A 26,001-nucleotide genomic window follows, 5' to 3' on the forward strand; every position below is an offset into this window, starting at 1 on the left:
TCAGTACATGGGGTTCTCCCTAACCTCCACCCCACAGCTCACAGTCAAGTCCCTGGATGCCTAGAGGCAGGACAAGGGAGAGGGCTGGCACCACATCACGGCAAGGGACCATGGGGGGCACTGTGGGTTACCCACCCCACTGTACACCTAATGCTCCACACAAATGTTTCACATTGTATGTCAAAAATTTCCATAAATAAAGAATCTGGAGTGCTGGGGTTGTGGCTCAGGGGTAGAGTGCTTGCCTAGCATGCATGAGGAACTAGGTTCAATCCATGGCACCACATAATGATGAACAAATAAAATAAATATATGTGTCCATGTACAACTGATATTTATATATGCACACACACACACACACACACACACACACACACACATATAAAAAAAACAGAATTTTCTTTAAAACATAAAGTACTGGACGAGTCTCAGTCCTCATTAATAGCTGAGGAAACTGGGGACCAAAAAAGTAAGGACTGGCACAAAGCCAACCAGAAAGTGTGTTTCAGTCTTTTCTCTTTCTCTATCCAGGGACACCTGGGTGTGCTCTGAAGCCCTGTGACCTGGACCCTGCACCCTCCAGGTCCATAATCCCACTCCTTATGCTCCAAGTGCTTCAGCTTCAGGGCCACCCTACATCGGGGGCTTCCCCCAACACATGTGCAACCACAGACCCTCCTGGTTCAAAGCACACCCCATACTCCTTACCTTCTGTACAGGTGCGGACTTGCCACTCCTTGGGGGGTCCTGAGTCACGCACCTGGGCCAAAGGAGATCTTTAAGGTGTTCTTTCGGCCCCCAGTTGGTCCCTTGGTCCACCTGAATGCAGACCGCCTCGGACATGTACCTGGGAAGCAACAGGCCAAATGCAAGGAGTCACTACCCACCTTGGCCTGGTCTCCCTGACCACTCTCACCCTCAGCTGGGAAAGCACAGAGCCCAGGGCTCTCATCCAGGAGCCTTATCCAGGCTGCCATTCCCCTGGAGCACAGAAGAGTGCAATTCCCAGAAACTCCCAGAGTGCCCTGGAGAAAACCCCAAAGGAAAGGAACAGGGAGTGTTAAGGCTGGGAGATGGGGACAGGGACCAGGGAAATAGACCCAGCTTCACCCCCCACCAGCCCCAGGGTCCACCACTTGCGCCCTTGGTTTACCAACTTACTTGGGTCCCAAGGGTGCACACAATGCGATGTAACAGTTTTTGGGGCAGCCCTCATTGAAACCCCTGTCATACTGGAGGGAGATGAGGAAGGGAAGAGAAGTTCAGAATCAGCAGGACTGGGCAAGGCCATCTCCCAGGGACCCTCACTAAGTTGGTCAGTTAAGCCAGGGCTCAACCTGGGCCTGTGGCCAGGCTCTAGGTACAGGGGTGCCCAAGAGTGACTCGGGGCCTCCTGCCTTCCCAGGCTCCCAGGAAGAGTGACCTCCCTCGACCCACTTGTGAGCAGCTGTCCCCAGACAGTGCTGACCCAGCACCCACCTCTCCTGCCTTCTCAGGGCTCCTCAACCCCTAGTGCTTCCCTTTGCAGGATCCTTGCTCTGTCTCCATTGGCCAAACCCGTCCTCTCACCTCATCCTTCCAGGTACCTTTTAAGATCTGTCTCATGCTGTTCTGCTCAACTGATCCAAAGATGGTGTCACCACCCCACTCCCACTTGACTCTCTTACCTCTCGATTTTTCTAAAAATCTACCTTCATTGAGTTTCACTATCTGGGAGACCAGTGGCAGCAGGGGATGCCCAGACATATTTCCCTAGTCAAAAATCAGATTTTCCAGGAAAATCTGAGCTGAAGACCTTCAGTACACAAAGCAGGAAAGGTCAAGCTCAAAGGTCATGTCTTTCCCAGGACACTGATTGGCTTCTCCTCTCTCCCTTATTCTACTTTCTCTTTCTCCTGAGTTCATCCCTCAGCCTGGACCCCTCCTCCTTCCAGACCAGGTTGAGTTTCACCCCAACTTCATGAGCTTTAGGTAGCAAATTCTCTGTTATAATGGAAAGTGACCCAGCAGCACCTCTAGCCACCCCAAGTCTCCGATGGCCTACACATGAATACTCATTTTCAACACTCTCCTCCCCTGAAGGAAAGACCATTCCACATCAGAACAGCTCTGGAATATGTCCAAAAAGCAACTCGAATCAATGTCTTCTATGAGGTTCTGCCTCCTTTAAGGTGTTCACAGTACATAAGAAATGAGTATATTACTAGGTACAGTGGCACACACCTGTAACTCCAGGGAATTGGGATTTTGAGGCTGGAGGACTGCAAGTTCAAGACCAGCCTCAACAACTTAGAAAGGCCCTCAACAATTTAGTGACACCTTATCTCAAAACAAAATAGAGCAAGGATTAGGGATGCAGCTTTGGTGATAAAGCACCTCTGGGTTCAATCCCTAGTACTAGAAGAAATTAATTAATTAATTGAGGAGCATTAAAAAATTACAGAATCTTTAAACTTAGAGAAAGAATATTTGATTAGATATATATAATGTGTAGAAAATATTGATTGTACATAAAGTATAGAAAATGTTTAAGGAATGATAGTAAATTTCTAAGAACTGAGCAGTAATGTGAATACCGTCCTCCCCCCACATGGAACCCTATCACACACCACTAGAATCCAACAGCTCTGAGGCACCCAGACCAGCCTCTCTCACAGGCTCCACTCCTGGGGCTCCTGCTGCAATTCTCTGTCTCAAACACCCTCACCCTCCACAGGACCAAAATCCAGTGGCATCTTCTTCTTGCCCCATCTTCTGCCCAACTTCCTGCCGCCTCTCCTTCTTCCCCTTATCCTGGGGGGTCAGGACACCATTCTTCTCTCTGCTCCTTTCCTCTTTCCTTCTATCCCCAAATGTTGATTCTTCTGTTTGTTGGTTCACTCATTGATTCAGATGTCTTTTCTCTGTGTGCTGGCGATTGAAGAATTCAGGGCCTTGCACAGGCTAAACACACTCTACCACTGAGATGCACCCCCATCAGAAATATTTCAGGGCATCAAAAATGTTTCTGTCCAACCAGGCACGGTGGCACACACCTGTAATCCCAGTGACTTGGGAAACTAAGGCAGGTTTGAGACCAGCCTTAGCAACTTAGTGAGACCCTGATTCATAATAAAAATTAGCAGGGACTGGGGATGTAGCTCAGTGGTAAAGTGCCCCTGGGTTCAATACCGAGTAGCAAAAAAACAAAGCCCAGTCACTGCACTGGAGATGGAAAGCACCCTGCAAACAGCATGGCCAGCCTACTTTCAGTGGTGAGGGCAGCTGCAACCCGAGGCCCTGTGCACCAAGGGGAGTGGAAAGGGTAGAGCAGAGAGAGAGAATCATGAGAACCATGTAGGCAACCCAGCTCACAGCACCCAGGTGCATGCACAGGAGAAGCCCAGAGAGTTAAGTGCTGAGACTGCGACTTCTGGTTTCAGAGGCTGTGTCTAGACCAGAAAGAGTAGTCTGAAGATGTCTGCTGAACTTGGCCATTAATGAGAGCATCATCCTGACAGCAAGGGCTGGGCTGAGTTGGGCCAGGAAGTGAAGGGGGAGCTAGTGAACAAGGTCAACTCTTTCAGGAAATAAGGCCCAGAAGGTACAACAGGTGGAGTGGGGGCCTGGGATGTTAAGACTGGGACTTGTATGACTTTTAAGATGAGCACAAACATGTGTAGATGACCATGGGAAGGAATGGTAGTGACGTAACAGCAGCACACAGGGCACTCTCTGGGACCAGCCACTGTTCTATGAGGTGTACATGAATTAACCCACAATTCCCTGTTTTACAGATAGGGAAATTGAGTGACCAGGGGCTGAGTAGCATACCCCAGGTCTCCCTGCTGGTCAGTTCTAGAGCTGTGATTTGGACTTATGTGGTTTACACCAGAGTCTTTGCCATCAACCACCAAGCAAGTGATTCTAGAAGGAGTTGAAGTCAGGGGATGGAGTATGGTGGGAGTGAAAGTTGGAGCATGGGATCAGTGCCTGAAATTAGTGCTGCCAAGAATAGAAAAGAGCCCTGTCTGGTGAATCCCAGAGGGCAGACCATATTTAGGTCCCTTGAGACTTGGGGAACCTGGACTTGGAGGGCCTCACTCTGAGCAGAGGAGGAAGGGCGATGGCCTATGGCCTGACCTGGGGCCTGAAGAACCACAGGATGGAGGAAGGGAAAAGGCTGCCAGGCAAACTCAATGATGATACTAGAAGCTGGAGATAGGGGAAGACAGGCAGACCACAGGACTGAGGAATAAGGGCCAAGCACAGGAGTCACAGGTGGGAGGGAACCAAATATGGCAGTGGTGGGGTGCTGACTAAAAGGACGGGTGGTGATGAGCAGACAAGCTCCTCTCTCTGTTCAGCTGTCTCAGGGTCTGCAGCTTCCCCTCCCCCACTGATGCTGCCCACCATTCTTCCTGAAAGAGCCTTTAGTCAAGTGATTGCCATACTAAAGGAATCCCAGGGCAAAGATGCCCAGTTCTACATTCCTAGTGGATGCTCAAAGAAAAAGCAATAAAGATACAGATGGGGAAGAAAGCAATGAAACTGTTCCTCACACAGGACATGAGGTTGCATTCAGAGTGAACAACAACGCATGCTGGGGAAGAAGCTCAGTGGTCGAGCATCCCTGATTCAATCCCCAGTGCAGGAAAAACAGAAACACCAAGGACTCCTGCTTTTTGGAAGATGCTATGACAAGAAAATGAAATGACAAGCCATGAATTGCAAGATAAGATTTGAAACACATAAATCTAAATCTAGTACAGAGAACTCCTGAAACTCAATAAGAAAACAACTCAGTTTTTTTTAAATGGGCAAAAGTTTGGAGCAAACACTTCACCAACAATATACCCATGGCTGATAAGACATGAAATATTCTCAACATTATTAGTCATTAGGAAAATATTACTGGAGCCCTAATGAGATACTACTACGCATTTATTAGGTTACAATTTGAAAAAAAAAAAAAACCAGTAACCAATGACAGTGTCAAATGCAATTGAGGATGTGGAACAACTGGAATTCTCATTCATTGCTGGTACAAAGTAGAAACAGTACAGTTGTTTTCTAAAAGGTCCGACATGTTTACCTTATGACTCAGCAATGCTACCCTTAACATTTTACCCAAAGGAAATGAAAACTTATGTCCACATATCTATGCATCAATGGTTGTTGTAGCAGATTTATTTATAACTGCCTGAAACTGACTGGGCACAGTTCCCCAAGACTTTAATGGCTTGGGAGGCTAAGGCAAGAGGGTGGCAAGTTCAAAGCCTCAGTAACGTAGTAACTTAGCAAGGCCTTAAGCAACTTAGTAAGACCCTTTCTCAAAATTTTAAAAATTTTTCAAAAAAGAAAACATAAGGGTGCTGGAGGTGGGGTGGGGTGAGGCTGGGATGGTTGCTCAGTGGTTAAGCACCTCTGGGTTCAATCCCTGGTACAAAAACAAAACAAAAATTCTGCCAAAACCTAGATGCAAACTAAAAATCCTTCAATTGGTGAATGTAGAAATGGTCTGTAGGGAAATACAATACTACACAGAAACAAAAGACAATAAACTACTGATGTGAGCAACTACATAGATGAATCTCAAATGCATCGTGCTCAGTGAATGAAGCCAGACTAGAAAGCCCACAACACCATTTACGCATTATTCCGGAAAGAGAAAAACCACAAGGACTCAGGGAGAGAAAATGACAACAAGAGATGAAAGGATTTTCTGGGGTAGTGAAACTGGTTAACCTTGATCTTGGTGGAGAGTACACAATGTCATCTGTCAAAATCCCTAACTATAGATGAGAAAGGGTGAATTTACTGTTTGTAATTACCCCTCAATGAATGACATTTTCACAAAATTTTTCATGGCTCCCAGGTTTCCAGTTCTTCCAAACAAAATTCCATGCTTGGCTTTCTGGGCCTTTCTCATCTTGACCCCCATGGGGTCAACCTCATTGCCCATGTCACCTTGTGCTTGAACTAGATCTGTTTCTTCATCATTCTGTTAACACCCTACTTTCAGATTTCTGTGCCTTTCTACAAAATTGTACCTCTCACACTCAATGCCCTCCTGTCTGCCTATCCAAAAGCACACCTAGGACACAGAGGGTGGCATGTTCTCCTCTACAGTGTGGGCTTCGCCAAACTCCCAGTCTCTTCCAGTCCGCTACACCACTCAGGACTGACCCCTCTCTCAGAGTGTTCCTGGTGTCTCCTGGTGTTATTCTGATGGCAGGTTGCTTATCAACACAAGTGCATGATGTGCTTACTCACCCCTACACCCATCCCTCAAATAACCACCACCTAGCACACCCAGCACACAGTAGGCTTGCAATGCAATGCACCCAGGAGGCAGAATGGCCCCAAGCTCCAGGGTATAGAAATATCTGAGCTGCATCTTCAGAGGTGGGTCTGGAAGGACTCATGAGGCATCATGAGGGCCAAAGGCAGTGGAGAAAGTGCACAAAGTGCCTCATTGAAGAGGTGCAAGATGCCTCCACACAGCCAAGGGCACACGCCTCACCGCTTACCTTCTCCTCATAGGGTCGCCTGGCGGTACCCACCGCCACTGCCTTGATGAATAATTGCAGGATGAGTGGGACCAGGAGGGCCCCAGCGGGTACAGCCACTAGGATGCTGTGCACAGGTTAAGAAGGGAAGCCATGGAAGAGCTCCTCCCTGGCCCTGCTTTCGACCCCACTGCTCCCTCCTTCCCTCCCTCCCGCCCCAGCTAGCACCGCCCACCGCTCTCCCTCCCTGGACTGGACAGTTAGTCCAGTACAACCAAGGGAAACCTCCCTCCACCACACTGTCCTCCCAGCTGTCCCTTTTCAACTTTCATTACCCTACTCTGTGGGCCCCTAGATTCTTAACTCCACAGGCATCCTACCCCGCCCACGTCCCTGACCCCACTGGCCTTCCAAATGTCCTTCACAGGTCCTGCCAAGTGACTTCTCCCTCTAGCCCCGCCCACATCAGCCCCTCCCCTGTCATCCTGACCCTACTGGGCTGTTTGCCCCTCCCTCCCCACCACCCCAGCTCTTCCCAGTGTGGGCCCTTGGGACTGTGTGGATACGTCATGGTTTTGTCCAAAAACGCCATGTTCCTCCTGCGTATGATGAAAACCACGCAGGTGGCCAGCACGGTACCCAGATACAGGCATAGAGACACGAGGAGTAGTAGGTAGAGCCGGATGTTTCGGTGCCCCACGCAGTTATTCACCCACCTGCAATGGTGGTCCAACTCCTAGGGGAGAGGAGGCAGGTCAGAGGGTCCTTCTGGAATGGCCTCCATCACCCCCTAATCCTGAGGCCTCCCCTATGCAGCCCTCTAGGCCGCCTGCTCTTGACCTTACATAAGGGTTCCCATCTCAGCGAGAACCTGGCATTTCCATGGTGAGAGCACAGTTAGGACCCATAGCTCATCAGGTCACCTGTCCTGAGTGAGGTCTTTAGAGACAAGACCTGCCTGGTGTCACTTGGACCAGGACATGAAAACTCTGGGCCTCCATTTCCTCAAGTACTGGAAAAGGATGAAAAAAATGCCCTTCCCCTACCAGCCGTCTGCACTTGTGAACCCGAGCAGGGTGGGCACATCCGAGAAACACACTCAGAACCAGGAAACCCTCCAACTGGGACACCCAGACCAAGACAGGCAAAGATCCCCAGGACAGGGCAGCAGTCAGCCTAAAGGGCTGGGGATCTAGTATCAGCAAGCCAGGGAGGGGACAGTCACTGCTTTTCCTCCACCTGACTCCACCAGGCTCAGCACAGATGGGATGCCCTTTGTATGTCAGCACCTTTGCAAGCAAGGCCAGCCTCCCTGGACAGGTGCAGACACAGAGGTGATGACATATGTAAGTGACCAACAGTGGCTGAGAGCCACTTGAAGCATTCTGGAAACATGGTCTGATACCCCCACCTGGCCCACTCATGATGTGAGGTTCCTGGTCCTGGCCAGGTGCCCGGAGATAGGTTGGTGAGTGGACAGGGAGGAGGAGCACTCACCTCCACACAGATGTCACACCTTTCGCAGTGGAAGGTTCGGGGCAGGCGGTGAAAACAACACGTGGGACACCACGGCATGTGATACAACCTTCCATTCACTCGTGCCATGTATATGGTGTCAGGGTACTGCTCGATGGCGCCTGGCAGGGGGAGAGGTGTGGGCAGTGGAGGAGGCCCTTGTATCACTCTGGTGCTCGGGGCAGCCCCATAGCATCACTGGGCATCAGAAGGTGGGGAGGAGGAGGGCAGGGGAACCCCGGTCCCTGTTGAGCAAGCTGACCACTCAGATGGGCGGCAGTCAGAGAGAAGGGCTGTCCAGCCACAGGAGCTCTACATGGAGCTCCTCCTTGTGCTTGGAGTCGGGTGTGAAATGGGAAGGAGGAAGGTGAACTGCGTGGTTGGAAGAGCCTGCTGCCTCTCTTGCCGGGTCCTCCCTTCTAAAGCAACTGGAAAACCTCCAGGATTCTGTTGTTCACACTTCAGTGGCTTTGGGAAATGAAGTGCCAGGGCCCAAGTAATAAGGACAGGGTAAGAAGGGATCCTGAGGCCACAGGTGGGGTCAGCCCTTTACAAATGACCCCTGTAGGCACCAGCCTTGGGGTGCCACCTCCCTCTCCCAGGAGTCTGAGGCCTTACCTCTATGTAAAATTCCTGGGTCCGAAAAATTCATGCCAATGAGGCTACAGAAACTCAGGACGCAGAGAAGTCCGGAGACCACTGGGTAGGCCCAGTCTCCATCTTGCGCCAGTGCTCGGCCTCTGAAATCAGAGCCAGACTCAGTTCTAGTCGGGGGCAACCCGGAGCCCCTACGAGGCCTGGCTCACCTGAGCTCAGACCCACACACCTTAAGGACGGGTCTGAATATCCAGGCTAGAGCAGACCCCATTTCCTCCACCAAATGTCACCAGCATTACCAGCCTCCCACAGTCCCCCAAATCCTCAGGCTCCCCACATCTCTGTGCTTCCCACTAAATATCCTCCTTCCCCTCCTGGCCTCTGTCCACCTCCCTGCCTCTGCACTCTCACTGTCTATTTCCCTTCTTTCTCTTGGTGAGAACCCGACAGCTGGCCCGGAGACTCACGGAAATGTAAAGAACACAGCACTTAGACACACCAGGCCTGCTACTGTGAGACAAGCCCAGAGGCTTGAAAATAGCCAGGATCTGGCTGGGATTGGGGGTGGGGACAGTAAATCGTTTGACACAGTCATACTGCGATGCCTGCTCTCAAACAAATGAGAGCCAACCGCTCCTTCTCCTGGGTTGGCCCCCAGAGTACCATGACTACAAGTGTGACATCAGAGAGGTTCCGGAATGGGGGCTCTGGCTGCTTCCTGTGCCCACTGATGTCAACCTTCCCCTGCCCTCACATACACACTTATAGACGGGACATCCTGCTCTTACAATGTGGCTTTGTTGGAGCTTGTGAGGATGGGATGTAGTTTATCCCCCAAAGGTTCATAGGCTGGAGGCTAGGTCCTCGGTGCGGCCGTGTTGAGGGGGTAGAACCTGCAAGAGGTGGGGCCTAATGGGAGGTAATATGGCCACTGGGGATGAGGCCCTTGGAAGGGAGTAATGACCTTCTCATGGGTCCCTGTTAGTTCCTGTGGGGGGGGGGGGTTATAAAGAGAACAAGACTCATCCTCCCCAGTTTCTGGCCATTCAGTCTCCACCCCTTGCATGGCTTCCCACCATGATGCCATTCACCATGTTGTGATCACTCTCACCAAAGATCAGTCTCAGGGGCTGCCAAATGTTGGACTCTGTGCTAAATAAACCTCATCTCTTTATAAAGGACCCATTCTTGGGTATTTGGTTAGAGCAACAGAAAGCAGCTAATACAGAGACCATGTCATATGGTTTAGGGGAGAAGGTTGGTGACGGTTAGTTATCCCCCTTTCAGGCCCAGTGCTAATGGAAATAGGCAGTGCTCCTCACTTATCCTAGCTCCACTTCTTCCTTTTGGTTGTAACAGTGCTCCAGTTTGGGGAGGAGGTAGCAAGCTACCAACTAAATATCTTCCCAGTTTCCCTCACTTCCAGGGTGGGCTTTATGACATAATTCTGTCTCAACATAAAACATAAAATGGGCTGAGGATGTGACTCTTTGGTTAAGCCACCCTGATGATGATGATGATGATGATGATGATGATGATGATGACATAATGATAATAATTTGTGGATATTTACGGCATAAACATATTTTGAAACATGTATACATATACATCATTTCATATTCTTTTTTGTGTTGAGAACCCTTAAAATCTACTCTGAGTCATTTTGAAGTGCATATAACATTATCAACTGTATTCATTCTGTTGTATGTTATTATTAACTGTAGTCATCTTATTGTACAATATATCCCTTAAACTCATCCCTCTCATCTAAGTGTAATTTGGCCTCCTGGGACCAGCATCTCCCCCATCCACCCCCTAGCCACTCCTGGACCCCTGGCAGTCACCATTCTGCTCTCTGTTTCTGTGAGTTCAACTTTTGTAGATTCCACATGTAGGTGAGATCATGTGATAGTTGCCCTGTGCCTGGCTTATTTCCCCCAGTAAAATGTCCTTTGGCCTCATTCAATGTCACAAAGGACAGGACATCCTAATTTTTGTTTAAAGACTAAATAGTGTCCCCTTATATTTCTAACCACATTTTCTGTATCAACTCAACCACTGATAGACACAGCTTTTCCCATTTCTTGGTTCTGAGAATATTGCTGCAATGAACATGGGGTGCAGATGTCTATTAACACACTGATGCCATTTCCTTTGGATATATACCAAGTAGTGGGATGGCTGGACCATAGGGTAATTTTTTTGTTTGTTTGTTTGTTTCTGGGGATTAAACCCAGGGCCTTGTCCCTGCAAGGCAAGCACTCTACCAACTGAGCTCTATTTTTAATTTTTAAAGAAACTTCCCATACTGGTTTCCATAATGACTATACTAATTTACATTCCTCCAAACATTGTACAAGAATTCTAGTTTATGCACATCCAGACCAGTACTTAATATCTTTTGTCTTTCTTTTTCTTTTATTTATACTCGGCTTGAACCCAGGGGTATGTTACCCCGATACACAACAGCAGACCTTTTTAAGTTTTATTCTGAGATCAGGTCTCACAAAGTTGCTGAGGTTTACCTTGAATTTATAATCCTCCCACCTCAGCCTCCTGAGTTACTGGGATGAAGGCATGTGCCACTGGTTCTTTTGTCTTTTTGATAATAGACATTCTAATAGGTGTGAAAGGGTATCTCATTATGATTTTAATGTGCGTTTCTCTAATGATTAGTAATGTTGAACATTTTTTTCAGATTTCTCTTGGGCAGTTGTGTTTCTACCAAGAATGCAGTGATGTTTGGCTCACGGTCTACCATCAAATTTTATGTCAATTTCTGTTGTAGCACAAGAAGAAGGGATGACATGCATTGGTCATGGAAAAAGGTCAGGAGTGGTACAAGAATCATAACAATGGGTCTATTGAGCTTGGAGCAGACCATGCTAGCCTTAGGTTTTCTTTTTTTGTTTTGTTTTTTAAATTAGGTATATACGACAGCACAATGCATTTTAATTCATTGTACACAACTGTAGCACAACTTTACATTTCTATGGTTGTATCCAATGTAGCGTCACACCATATGTGCATTCATACATGTACCTAGGGTAATGATGTCCATCTCATTCCACCATCTTTCCTACCCCCATGCCCCCTCCTCACCTCTGCCTCTCCTTTGCCTCATCAAAGTTCCTCCATTTTTCCTTATCAGAGAGAACATTCAGCCTTTGGTTTTGGGGGATTTGCTTACTTCATTTAGCATGGTATTCTCTAACTCCATTTATTTACCTGCACATAATTTTATTCTCTTTTAATGCTTAGTAATATTCCATTAGGTATATATACCACAGTTTCTCTATCCATTCATCTATTGACGGGCATCCAGGCTGTTTCCATAGTTTAACTATTGTGAATTGAACTGCTATAAACATTGATCTGGTTGTGTCTCTATAATATGCTGATTTTAAGTCCTTTGGGTATAGACCTAGGTAGGAGAGGGATAGCTGGGTCAAATGGTGGTTCTATTCCAAGTTTTCTAAGGAATCTCCATACTGCTTTCCAGATTGGTTTCACCAACTTGCAGTCCCACCAGCAGTGTATGAGTGTACCTTTCCCCCCACATCCTCACCAACATTTATTTTGGTCTGTTTTCTTGATTACTGCCATTCTGACTAGTGTGAGATGGAATCTTAAGAGTAGTTTTAATTTGTGTTTATCTAATTACTAGAGCTATTGACCTTTTTTTTTCATATATTTGTTGACCGAATGTATATAAATCAAATGCATTTATATACCTCAGTGATGAATCCTCTGAAAAAGAAATTAGGAAAACTACCCCATTCACAATAACCTCAAAAAATAAAATACTTGGGAATCAATTTAACAAAAGAGATGAAAGACCTCTATAATACAAACTATGGAATACTAAAAAAGAAACTGAATAAGACTTTAGAAGATGGAAATATCTCCCATGCTCTTGGATAGGCAAAATTATTAATGTCAAAATGGCCATACTACCCAAAGTGCTATACAGATTCAATGTGATTCCAATTAAAATCTCATCATCATTCTTATAGAAATAAAAAGCAATCTTGAAATTCATTTGGAAAAATAAGAGACCCAGAATGCCATAGCAATCCTTAGCAAGAAGAGTGAAACAGGAGGAATCACAATACCAGATATTAAACTATACTGCAAAGCTATAGTAACAAAAAATGGCATGGTATTGGCACCAAAATAGACATGTAGACCAATGGTACAGAATAAAAAACACAGAAACAAACCCATATAAACACAGTTATCCTCATACTAGACAAAGGTGCAAAAAACATACATTGGAGAAAAGATAGCCTCTTCAACAAATGGTGCTGGGAGAACTGGAAATCCATATGCAATGAAATGAAAATAAAGCCCTCTCTCTCACCATGCACAAAATCAAAGTGCGTCAAGGACTTGGGAATTAGACCAGAAACCCTGCACCTAATAGAGGAAAATGTAGGCCCCAATCTCCATCATGTTGGATTAGGCCCTGACTTTCTTAAAAAGACTCCTAAAGTACAAGAAATAAAACCAAGAATTAATAAACGGAATGGACTTAAACTAAAAACTTCTTCTCAGCAAAAGAAACAATCAATGAGGTGAAGAGAAAGCCTACATATTGGGAGCAAACTTTTGCCACACACACATCAGATATAGCACTAATCTCCAGGATATATAAAGAACTCAAAGAACTTAACACCAAAACCACAAACAGCCTGAGGTTTTGCTAGACCAAATCCTTTCTACCACCACACTTTTTTTTTTTTTTTAATTTTGTCCTCCTGCTACAGAAATCCTTCCTTGAAAGTGGGAGTCCATTCCATATGGTTAGCCCCTTCTTCCTCCTATAAGGCACATGGCAGCTCTGGACTCTGGCGCAGCCAGAGTACCTTCCCTGCCATTCTTATAATAGCATAATTCTAAATATTACAAATATTACTAATGTTTATAAGTTGACACATGATCCAAGCAGAGCCAAACTGTCTTCACCAAACCTTCTCATTGAGTTTATTCAGATATCAGCCTAGAGCTCCTGTTAGCCCCTTTGCCATCACACAGGGAAAGCTACTGGAGGATAAAATCACAGAAGGGGAGAGCAGGTGAGGAGGAGATGAGGATAAACAAATGCGTTGTTGATGGTGTCCTTTGGACCCTTGAATCCAATCAAGTCTTCAACCAGTTGCACCTTTCCAGACTTTCTAGTTATAGGAATCAGCTAGTTATCAACTCACTAATTATGGGAATTGATAGACCCCTTCCTCATTGGCCACGCTAGTTTGATTTTTCTATGACTTGCAATTGCAAGGGTCCTGCTACCAAGTGGGTGGGCTGTGGGGAAGGATGGTGGGGCTGGCCTCTGGGCAAGCTCATGGCCAGCACATGGCCTGCACAGGGCCCAGCATGCCCCTGGTGTGCTGCTGAGTGGACTTGAAGAACCACCTACACGGAGAAGCTGGTTGGTAATCACAGAGGCTGGTCTGACCCTTTATCCATGGGTAGGAAGCAGGGCCTGCCTAGGCGACCTGGCTGCATCCCCTCTCTGCCTGCTTTAGGCTGTGAAGCATTTCTTTTCAGCTTGGAGAGCCAGCTCAGCAGGGCAGCTCTGAGATGAAGGGGTGAACCAACACCACTTCTGGAAAAGCAGCTACTTCCCCATTCTTCCCAGTCCCTGAGCCTGGGAGAGGTGGACCCCCAACTCCAGCACCCGCCACCCCCTTGCAGAGTTCCCTAATGTCCAGAAACAATTTTCAATAATTAACTGAGAGGACACAAAAGAAATTGAAGGATATCAAATGACAGGGTCTTAGAAAGCATCCAGCTGGGGAAGTGTCCCCGCTTCAGTTGCCATAACAAAACGCCACCAGCGGGGTTTATTAAACCACAGAAGTTTAACACATAATCAGACAGGGCTGAACAAATGAGGGGATTTTCTTTTCTCACAGTTCTTAAGGGTGGGAGTCTGAGGTCAAGGGACCTGAGGCCTCTCCTCAGCTTTAGATGGGTTGCTTCTCCCTAGGTTGTGAGGACACAGGCCCATACATATGTCCATGTTTCCTCTTCTTATCAGGGCCCTTCACATTGGGTTAGGGCCCATCCTATCAGCCTCTTTTTAACCTCTTTAGAGGCCCTTGATTAGGATGCTTCTGACTGATTAGAACAAATTTTTTTAAAAGAAGAAGAAAAAAAAGATGCTTCTGGAACACAAACTCAAGGTGGTGACAGGTGAGTCTGTGGGCTCAGGCAGACAAAAGGCCACAGATGGAATCTGTTTGTAGCTGAGAGCTGAGCACAGATTTTTGCAGATGCAGAACTGGGCCCAGGTGCATTGAGAGCAGGTGGCTGAAAGGACAAGAGTGAGGCAGTGTGTGCCCCACTGGCTTGACAGACTGTTCCTGCCAAATAACAGGATTTAGTTACCTTAGTCTAGGACAGAGAGAGTTTGCAGAGAAACTTTCCTTCCTTTCAGCCAGAAGGCATGCAAGCTCAAGGACAACAGCTGAAATCTCACTGGTGCATATTTTGTGCCAGACTCTTCATGAAGCACTTCCTGCATACACTGCACACTTGCTTAGCCCTCACAACCCTGTGATCTATATTTAGCCCCATTTTATAGATAGGGAAGTTGAAGCACAGAGAGATTATGTAATATGCCCAGGTCACACAGCAAGAAGCACTGGAGCAAACCTAGGCAATCTGCTTCCAGAGACCCATGCAATCTGCTCTCATATTCTCCTGCTCCTCAGAGGAGAGGATGGTCAAAGGAGGCAGTCACCCAACACTTCAGGTCTGCAGCCCTGGGCAGGAGAAGCAAGGTGAGGAGGCCCTGGTAGGAGCTAGGCAGTCTCCTCTGACTTCTCTCACAGGAGCTGTGGGAGGGACTTCTGCTTCTCTTTGGCTTTTGATTGGAGTTAGCCCTAGTGAATGGCTGCAGCGACAGCCTGAACATCCCAGTTTCCATCCATACTCAGCACAGGGCAGGTGATCCATGGGTCTTCATTAAACTTGAATTTAGTTGGCCAACAATATGCAAAACTGTGAGCAAGTCACTTCCCTCTCTACAGAGCTTCTTAACTGAGCAAACATAATTAATTCCATCCACTGACCACAACAATCCCTTCCTGTTTCCTTCCCCAATCCCTAGTTTCTTGGCTGGACTATTTAATAAAGTCATACGAGGCGCTTTCAAAAATTACCCATGCCTGAGCCCCAAATCAATGAAATCAGATGCGGGGAACACAGGTGATTTCAATTTTCCAAGCTGCCCCTGTCACTCCTGCTCAGAATCTCACCCCTGAGCCTGAAGGGAAGGCTTTCTGTAGTGTTTGAGCTTCATTCATTGTACTTATCCCCAGCCTGTGACCCTGAAGAGGGTTCATCTCAACTTAGCACCTCCCACCCCGGCTGAATTCCAGCTCCTGCTGGCCCAGGAGGTTGCCCAATAAAGACCAGCTTCCAATTCCCAACATCTTAAAATACAAAATTCAAAAGATTTTCTAAAGTCTGTTTAAAAATAGTTAAGATACAACCTGGAAAATTACCCCAACTGAGTAGAGCTTTGAAGCATCTCATCTGGAAATAACTTTAGATCTACAAGAAAGTTGTGGCAACAGGTCAGAGGTCCCTGTGTTGTTCACCGGCTGTCACAACCCTCACATCTTCCCTGATCACACACTTCCCAAACCTAGATGCTACTGCTGAGATGGGCTGTTAGCCACTCGTTGACTTTATCAGATTTCACTGTGGCCCTCTTTATTCCAGCGTCCAGCCCAGGGTAGCACAACCTTCTGCCACCTGCATTTTGACCATCACAACCATTTTTCCAGTCCCAGCATGGGTCTCAGCCCCAGCTGTTTGCTGGAATCACCTGGGGAGCCTTTGAAAGGCACCAAGTCCAGGGCCACAACACCAGTCACATCAGAGTTCCTGCTGGAGGCAGGACTAGCACCATTTTTGCCCCCTAAAGCTCTGGTAATTCTGGTGCACAACCAGTCAGAGCTGAGCTACACTGATCTCAAAATGCCAGAGTGTATCCATCCTGCCAAGCTCTTGATGTGGACAAGTGGCTATTTCTAAATTAACTTTTAATGACACATGAATCTTCAATACATTCCTCACATAATGCTCACTGGTGCTTTATCTCTATTTAATCAAATTAGAACATTACAGCTCAAAGTTAAGTCCCTTTTAATTAATCCCTCAATTATATTCTCTCCTCTTCTCTGGAGAAACTCACCTTTCTGTCTTTGGCCTGTACCCTTTTTGCTATCATTTTTCAAAGAAGCATTAGGAAATGAGATGCTGTGGGGATCATGCCATATGTAACATTCTGTCTGCAGTGCAGTTTGCCCTTAAAAATCTTAAAAGACTTCTCTGCATTATGACATATAAGTCTAGCTCATTTATTTTATAGCTTCATAGTATTTCTGGTATGAGAATATGCTGACTTACTTATTTATGGACATTTTGAGTATTTCTAATTTTGTACTTGTAAGCTCAGGGCCATGTCCATCCTTGAGTATGTCACAGAATGCTACTTATGATCTAGCATCTATATAAACACATCTCTATCTTTACAAATTACCCCTCCCCCAATTTAGCAGTTCAAAATAAGGATGCCTTTTCTTATTTATAGCATGTGTCTATGTAGAAAAATGAACACATTCCAGTGGAAGTACTAGACCTCAGGGTACAGAGTCTATATTTTGAGTTGTAGTTGACATTGCCTTAGTCTCATCCAAACTAGCTTTCTCAGTTGATTTTTAATTGATTCTCCCAGCAGCAGGATATGAGGGTGCTCATTTAGCTACATCTTTGCCAATACTTGACTTACCAAACTTTTAATGTTTGCCCACAAAGAGGTGATGTGTTACCTCATTCTTTTAATTTGTATTCAAATGACTCTTCTAAAAGGACTATAAGACATCAGAGTTGAGACACATCAATAATCATATAGTCAAAACCTTTAGTTTATAGACTTTTTGAATACAAAAAATTATTTTTATGTTTATTATACTCCTTCATTTTCATTGATATGTGATCAATGATGTGTGATTATGATATAGGTATGATAATATATGTTGAATGAAAACAAAAATCTCCTTTTGCCCTTTCCTCCTCCAACTTCCTTACTGAGATAAACTAATGTTCATAGTTAGTATATCATAATGAGCTATTAACTAGATGTATATATGCATATATAAATAAATAGAAAACATAGTGAGTGGTGATGCTATTTGACATTAGAGAGATGGCTAAATGTGTTTTTCTGCAATTATTACTTTCTCTTAACAAAACATCTTAGAAATCTGTCCCTATCAGCACACCAGACCTAGCCCACTGTTTTCACTTTTACCTAATGCTCTACAGCATGGGGCGTATTAGTGACCTATTACTGTGTAACCCATTACCCCTCGAAAAGTTGGCAGCTTAAAACAACAAAAGTGTATTATCTCACACCATTTCCAGCCCATAATCCTGGAGCAGCTTGTCCCTGTGGTTGTGGATCAGGGCCTTGGGTGAGGTTGCAGCTGAGCTGTGGGCTGGCGCTGGAGTCCTCTGAAGAGGCGCCAGTCACTGGGAGGCTTGTGTAGAACTTTGACTCCTGGTGCGGCTCCCTCCCATAGCTGGTGGCAGGTGGACTCTGCTGTGTCCACATGGGCTCTCTCCAGGACTGCTCAGGACAAGGTAGCTTCCCCAGAGCAAGTGATCAGAGAGAAAGGAGGAGAAAAAAATCCCAAGATGGAAGCCACTGTCCTGACAATGTGACCTGCCATTGCTTTTGCCATGTGCTATTGATAATTTAGATTGGCCCTGGTTTACCACCTGGGGCAATACCAGAGGTGGGGGGTGGCTGGGCACCAACTTGGAGGCTGGCTACCACACAGGTCACCACGATTCATTGCTGTTATCCTGGGTGGCCTTCAGTTGTTCCTGCTCTCATTCAGAGCTGCTGTGAGCATCCTTGGGCATGCTCCTTGATGCCTGGGTACTTTTCTTCTCGTACAGAGAAAAATGACTCCTCCAAGGTCATGCTGCTAATCTTCTATAGGATCAGAATCACAACATCAATCATGTGACTTCCAGTTCCCTCCTATTCCAGAACCGTTATGTGAGCAAGGCAAATATGGGCTGAGGTTTCAACAAGTATACGAGATAAGACTGGCTGGGAATAGCCAACGGTTTCCAGAATACCAACCAACATGTAATGGCTTATCCTACTCGGTAAGTGCTAAACAAACATCGCTGTGTTTGAAGGCTAGATTCAAGGCCTGATCTTCCTTGACTAAAAGGAAGCTGGCAGAAATATGCCATGATTAGCGGAAACACGGGAGCCAGATGCACACGAGTTTGAATCCTGGCTCGAGCTCTGGGACGTGGGCAAAACACATAAAGCCCGAGATGTTCTTTCCTCATCTGCAAATTGGGTTTCTGAGGATTTCATTTGATGTATGTGGTGCATTCAGCACAGGGTCTGGCCACGGGGCTGCTGCTGTTTGATTTCTCCCCAGTTGACCTAACTCAGTTACCCTTCAAGCTTCCTGAATGAACTTTGTTTTCTAAAAAACCATCTGGTGCCCACAGAGCTCATTGTATCCTATTTTCCCACATCTCAGCTTCATGCTGTTTCTACTGACCATGATTTTGAGGCCCATGTTTCCTGTTACAACTGTCCACATTCTGACCCAGGAGGCAAGGTGTGGGCCTGACGTCCAGTGAGAGCTCCCTTCCGGTGCCCCCCCTCCCACTGGCAGGAGTGCCAGTCACACAACAACTGAGCCTGTAGCCACAACCTGAGTCCTCCCTCCCTCTGTGACCTAACTCGCACACAGAGCCCAGCACTTCCAAAGTACCTGAAATGAATGAAGAGAAATCAATATAAGTAAATCAAGTAAAACAGGTTGATCTCAAAGAGAGTCTGTGAGACATCAGATTAGTGCCTGGTGCTGTAATTTGAATGAGTGGCCCCCAAATACCAATGTGTTAAAGGACTGGTTCCCAGTTTGGCACTATTGGGAGATGATGGAAACTAGAGGAGGTACAGCCCAGTGGGAGGTGTTAGGTCTTTGGGGATGTGCCCTAGAAGGGGACATTAGGACCCCAGTCTCTTCCTCTTCTAGTCTTCTTCTTTGCTTCTGGGCTCATGAGCTTTTGCGCAGCCTGTCTTTGCTGTTCAGTGCCCTCACCAGAGACGCAGAACAATGGGGCCACTTGACTGTGGACTAGAACCTCCCAAACCATGAGCCAAAATAACTTTGTTTTCTTTATAGTTAATTGCCCCTGGAATTTTATTACAGGGACAGAAAGCTAACGAATACACCTGGATTCTGATTTAATGTCAAGAGGAGGCCATGGTTTGAATATCGTGTTGCTCTAAAATTCCTTTGTGGAAATCTAATTCCTATTTTTGTGATAAAAAAAAAAAAAAGTGGAGTCCTTGGAAGGCAATTAAGCCACAAGGACAGATTTGTGCCCTTGTAAAAAGAGTCCATCGGAGTGTGTTCACCCTCCCAGCACATGAAGATATCACAGGAAGGTGCCATTTATGAATCAGAGGGTGGGCTCACCAGACAGTGTGTCTACTGACACTTTGATCTTGGACATCCAGACACTGCCACTGTGAGCAAAAATTCCCAGCCTGAGGTATCTTGTTATAGCAGCTGAGCACATTAAGATAGGCAAGACGTGGAATGACTCGGAGTGCTCAGGCAGCCAGCAGAGGGAGGGGTGAAGCAGGAGGAGGAAAGGGAGCATTTGCAGTCAGTTTTCTGTGGGAGAGCTTCAGAGGCCCTTGGGCCTGCCAGGGTGGGCATCCTATGTGGAACTGAAGGGAGAAATTCATGCTTTTTCACCAGCTGATGAGCAAGTGGGTTTTGCCAGAACCCCTGGTTTCTCTGAGCTTTAGGAAAGGATTCCCGGGACCCTACGGCTCTTCAGAATCCAAAGGTCAAAGCAGGACAAGGACAAAGACTTGAAGGGGGTGCAGCAAATGACCAAGGAAGGGGATGTCCAAGGCCCAGATCCTTTCTCTTTCGGGATCGTGAAAGGTCAGGTGACATACCATAGGAACACCTGAGTTTGGTGACCCCACACACTGCCACCCCCACACCACCTGGCAGCATGAGGAAGACTTGGGCTTCCTGGAGGACGGCTAGCTTGCTGGCCTCAGTGGTGAAGACCATTTCCTCCTCTACTTAGCAAGCCCCAGAGAGGCTGGCCAAGGCCATCAGTTGTCCTTGCTGGTCCAGAGGGCAATACGGCCTTGGAGGTCCTGGGGGAGAAGGGCAGGGCCCAGGGGTGCCCATGCAGTGCTGGGGCTTAGCAGAGCCCTGGCCCAGCACGACCGCAGTGCCCCTCACAGCCAGGCGGCATCCTGCTTCTGGTGGGCCAGACCAAAGCTTACCCACACTCTCACTCCAAACCCCTTTGCTGTTCCTCCCCACAAGCTTCCTGTTGAAAGATAAATGTTCTGCCTCTGATCAAACAGGTTTAGATTTACTTACTTTACTTTCCTCCCAGGATGGAGCCAGTCCAGATAGGTCAAAGGGCAGGATTCCAAGCAGTTAAAATGGTCTCCAAAGAAGCCTGGAATTTTTTGCCACAAATGTGGCAGAAAAAGGCCAGGGTAGGGGTGTGTCAGTGCCCCAGGACCACTTGGAGAGTGGAGTGCCTCTCAGGGTGGGAAGGACCCACAGCTGCTCTGAAAACCTGATAAGTTCCCGATCCTCTCCTTTTAAGCAGGCTTAGGGTCTTATGTGTCCAGAAGCATAGAACAACCACAGAGACATGTCAAAATCTCATTTTTCCTTCAAGGTAATGTCTTGGCTGTGGTAAGAAAACAAGATCACTTCAACTTGGGTAGGTAGATCCATGACTTAGCAGCAATGTGACTGGGCCTTTAGAACAGAACAGGCCACAAGGTTTCTTACGTGACTTCTTAAGAAGAGCCCTGCAAAGGTCCTGAAAAACCCTTATCAGATCCTGTCAGGAGCTAGGAGTTCCACAGAGGACCATCCAAAATGTGTCTCCGGCCTGGAGGGTGCCCTTCCTTTTGTGTGAACTTTGGTCTCTTTACCTGAAACATGAAAAGATGAAAAATTAGAAAAGATGATCTTGTTAGACTATCATTGCCACAAAAGTGCCCTAAAGTGATCTCAAACCCAGCACCTCAACCATAGGAAAGGGGATGCTGAGCTGTGGCTGGAATCTTGAGGGCACAGCCACCTGCACCCATCTTCCAGGGCCTGACAGGCAGCTGGCCATTGGTACATATGCATGGACAGATGAACCAAGGGACTGACCTATGAAGACCAAGCACTGACTCTTCTCCAACGTAGCGCTTAGCCTGTCTCGTCTGCTGGGCTGTAAGCTCCCTGGGACAAGAGATAGACCTTTTTCCCCAAATCTCTGTGGTCAGTCAGGATGCTCTGGTGTGTCCAGGCTGTTGTCGAAGTTTTGAAGTACAGTTGTCTGTCCATATCTGCAGGTTCTGTATCCATAGTTTCAACCAACTGTGAATCACATACCTTTGAGGAAAAAAAAAATTGTGTATACTGCTCATCTGTAGATTTTTTTTCCTACTTATTTTTCCTGACCAACACAGTACAACTACTATTTATATAACATTTACATTGTATTAGGTATTATAAGTCACCTAGAGTTTATTTAAACTGTATGGGAGATTTTATGTGGATTATATCCAGATATTTCACCATTTTATGTAAAGGTCTTGAGTAGCTGCAGATTTGAGGATCCTTGGGAATACTAGAACCAATCCCCATGGATCCTGAGGGACAACAGTACCTCTGTACAGTTGTGGCCTAAGCCCCAGGGGACCCCACCCCCTCCACCTCCACCCCCTGCTGGGCCCCACATCTCCTCCAGGTGTCCTACCGTCCATCCACATAAGGGTAATGCCTGGCATTGCAGGGCCTCTAGTACTCAGCTACAGCCCAGCAAATTGTGTCATTCTGATTCAGTGTCCTTACTGAACCATTGTTAGATGTCTGAGTGATAGAGCAGCTCAAGGCCAGTGATGGTCAGCAGAAGCCTGGTGAGTGTGCCAATCACCTGAGAATTGGTGGATGGAACTCTGGTCTCCCAGTGGACTGGGGAAGTTTTCAACAAGGAAGGGAGGTGGTGTCTGCTGCCTGATCCCAGGAAGACACATGTATGGGGGTCCTTAGCTGGGCAGTGCAAGGCCTTCTAAGGGCAGCTGCAGGTGAAGGAAAGTACAGACTTGCTATCCTTGCCACCCCCATGCCCACCCATCCATCTAATCACCTGTTTGTCCATCTGTCATCCATCCACTATCCACGGAGCTACCACACTCTGGGCTTATCAGCTCTGGGGAAGCCAGAGAGAAGATTCTACAATACAGTCAGCTGTGCTGGAGGACAGGCAGGGGGGCAGGTGGGTTGGGTTCAGTCACTTCTGACCTAGGAGCCAGGTAGCCACACCTTCCTGAGCCGTGTTTCCTCTTCTGCTCCAGGGAGCCAGCTAAACCTACCTTCCAACTCACAAAAAGGACAGCTGAGCCCAACACAGGCTCCAATTTATTACCCTCAGTTAGGTTGGTATCTTATTTTGATTCACTGAGACTTTTTTAAAGGCCATATATTCCACAGGTGTACTTGGTTTGTGCAGATGTGAACAGCTGTCTGCTTGGTTACACTTTTCTATATGTATAGCAGATGTTCATCAAAACTAAACATGTGTTTCGCTGTTTCTTAGGCATCAAAAATATTCTTGTTTAATAAAAAGGGAACTAGGAAAAATCTAGGATTTTAGTCACAGAGAAATTCCTCAGCAGGGTCCCTTTCAATCCTGAGTCTCCTGCCAGCATGGGAGAGGAGGCTACAGGAGCAGGCTTTGGTTCCCCTGAAGTGAAGTCTTTAGAGCCTCTCAGCAACAGCAGATCTGGGAAAGGAAGTTGGGGTGAGGCTGAGCAGGGATGGTGGCCAGGTGGGCCAGGGAGTGGTCCACAGGCCCTAGGCAGACATACCTGGTGAGGTGAACCTTGAGTCAGCCAGGATTGAAGGGAAGGAGCTGGCTTCACCCTTTAAAAGAGAAAGCAGAGAGGGTGCCATCCTCACCGCATTCCTAGAGTGCCTTCCTTAATTGGACCAAACAATTGATCATTTTATTTCTAATCTGGAAAGTGCTGTGATATTGACCTTCAAGGTTCAGAGATGTGTGTTTAGGTTACGGGAAACCCACAGCTGCCATCCAAGCCACAGGGGGTTTCTAGTGTTCTCTGCCTTCCTGGCAGGGTAGATCTTTATGGAGTGGGAGCTGGTTTTAGCCCCTTCTGTTTAAAAGGGACAAAGACAAGGGCCTGGATGCATGTCTACTTCATATCTTTTCCTTCACCTTCAGAAGTGTCCTTCCCATACTAGCCAGGCTTTGGCCAAGACCTGGTGCTTAGAAGTACAGCCAGCCCAGACCCCAAGTTTACTACAGACAGCTGGTTGCTATGACCTTGTGTGACTCCAGGCTGTCCGGAACTCAGAGTGCTTGTCTCAAGCCAATAATGTCCTAACTAATCTGTGGAAGAGGGGAACACAAATGTTGGGGACCAACAAGCATGGCTGCTTAATGGGGTGGGTCTCCGGCTATCTGCAGACAGCATCTCTGGACTTCACCCCTTCTTGACTTAAGGAGACTACCTTTTTCCTCCATCTTGTCTTCAGAAGGGTGTACCTGTAGGAGATGAAGTACCCTGGGAAAGCATGAAGTCTCTGTGCTCTGGAGAGAGTGCCATCAGAGGCTGACCAGCGGGCCCACAAAGGCTGTTAAATCCATCCACACTCCGGAAGTCCTAAAACTTGTTCCATGTCCACCAGTGTTCCTTTGGAATACACACACTGAGCAACTGCTCTGGACCAAGAGAAAATCAGACTTAGCCCCTATACCTCAAAGGTCTCAGTCTAGGGAAGAAATCAGAACAGACCCCAAACATCTATATTCAAGATCTAAAGAGGGAAGAGGGGGTTTTGAGGTAGAGTCTCACATCCAAGTGGGATGAAGCAGGGACCTGACGAATGAGCCCAGAAAGCCATGGAAGGATGGGCGGTGTGCACAGGGGGATAAATGCCAAGAGACTCACAGGTGAAGGAGCCCAGGGCGTGGTCATGCATACCTGTCCAGGTGGAGAAGTAAAGGTAGGACCAAGGCAGAGTCTCTTTCCCTGCTGCTGGGGGAGGAGGCATGACTCTCTCAGCTCCTAGCTTAGGGCCTCAGAGAAGCCAACCTTCATTCCTCTGGGTCAGAACCCCAAGACGATCTGAACAAAAGGGGATCAGAGGTCACACATAGTCCCCTCCTCTCCACACAATGCAGGAAAAGGAGTCTGGCAGAAGGAGGGGGCCAGCCAAAGATGGCCCTTGGTCAAATGGACACAGGGCTCTGTGGAAGTGGCCCAAGTCCTCATCAGATGTCCCCTTTCTGCCTCTCTCCTCCATCCCCCATGTCCCTGTGCACAGAGCACCCCCAGCAGGAGAGAACATCAGAGGCAGCCTGGGGCCTGCCACCCCCACTGAGGGGGACACCTGCCACCTGCACACTGACTCTGTCCGGAAGACGTTTGTCATTTGATTGATACAGCTAGAGAAGGAGGTGACACTCTGAAGGAGAAGGTAGTCCAGACACAGGGCCTCCCTGTGCTCAGAATGCTGTGTAAAAAGGTCTGGGCCTCCAGCAACTCCTTGGATGCTCGGGGGCCCCTCTCAAGGAGGCAGGCAGCCCTGTTTCAAACAGGAAATATGAAGCTTAGAGAGGGCTCTGAGATGCCCAGGTGGAGAGAAAGAAAGGGAGAGGGCAGCAACTCTGCACCTGCCAGGCCAGCCTTTCCCAGCATGGAAATTTCAGAAAAGGGCCCTTTGAGGTACCCCTCAACCTCCTCCTACAGATCTGGGGGACACAAGTCCAGTCTTCCTCACCATCTCCTCAATGGGGATGAGTGGCAGTGAAGGTCTGCTGAACATCCAGTCCAACCCAAAAAGGATAGCTTAATGGCCCTGGAACACAGACACATGATCCAGCTCCTCCAGGTCATCGAGACCATCCACCACATGGACCTCATCATGGAGCTTGCAGGTGGGGGACAGCCTCAGTGGCATGTCCCGGAGGCCGGAGGCATCCAGAAGATCCACAGAGTATTCAGGCAGATGGTGCATGCTCTGCACTGGCTCAGGCTCATCCAAGCCGACCCCAGTCAGGAGCACATCCGGATCCACCAGGCCAGAGACATCACAGGCTCGTTTCCCTCAGACACTCCCCCTGCCCTGCTCTTCTCTGCCATAGCAGAGAGGGTTCTTAATACATTTCTGTTTTTAAAGAAATGTGTAGTTTACAGTATGACAAAATTGATGTTCCAAAGGGAAAGGAAGGAAGGAAGGAAGGAAGGAAGGAAGGAAGGAAG

The 26,001-nt window shown here is 47.3% G+C and overlaps 1 protein-coding gene across 1 annotated transcript; it reads right to left on the bottom strand.

Moving 5' to 3' along the window:
- LOC143642177 (palmitoyltransferase ZDHHC19-like) lies at positions 1–25,756 on the bottom strand. The gene is made up of 8 exons (XM_077110336.1): positions 25,611–25,756; positions 8,625–8,746; positions 7,989–8,128; positions 7,058–7,227; positions 6,513–6,618; positions 1,162–1,232; positions 709–847; positions 1–60 (listed from the first exon to the last, which is right to left on the bottom strand). The coding sequence occupies exons 1-8, from the start codon at positions 25,754–25,756 to the stop codon at positions 1–3; spliced, it is 954 nt and encodes a 317-aa protein (XP_076966451.1).
- Positions 25,757–26,001: the final 245 nt, after the last annotated feature.

This window comes from Callospermophilus lateralis, chromosome 10, assembly GCF_048772815.1.
Source record: "Callospermophilus lateralis isolate mCalLat2 chromosome 10, mCalLat2.hap1, whole genome shotgun sequence".
In the NCBI taxonomy this organism is placed as follows: Eukaryota; Metazoa; Chordata; class Mammalia; order Rodentia; family Sciuridae; genus Callospermophilus; species Callospermophilus lateralis.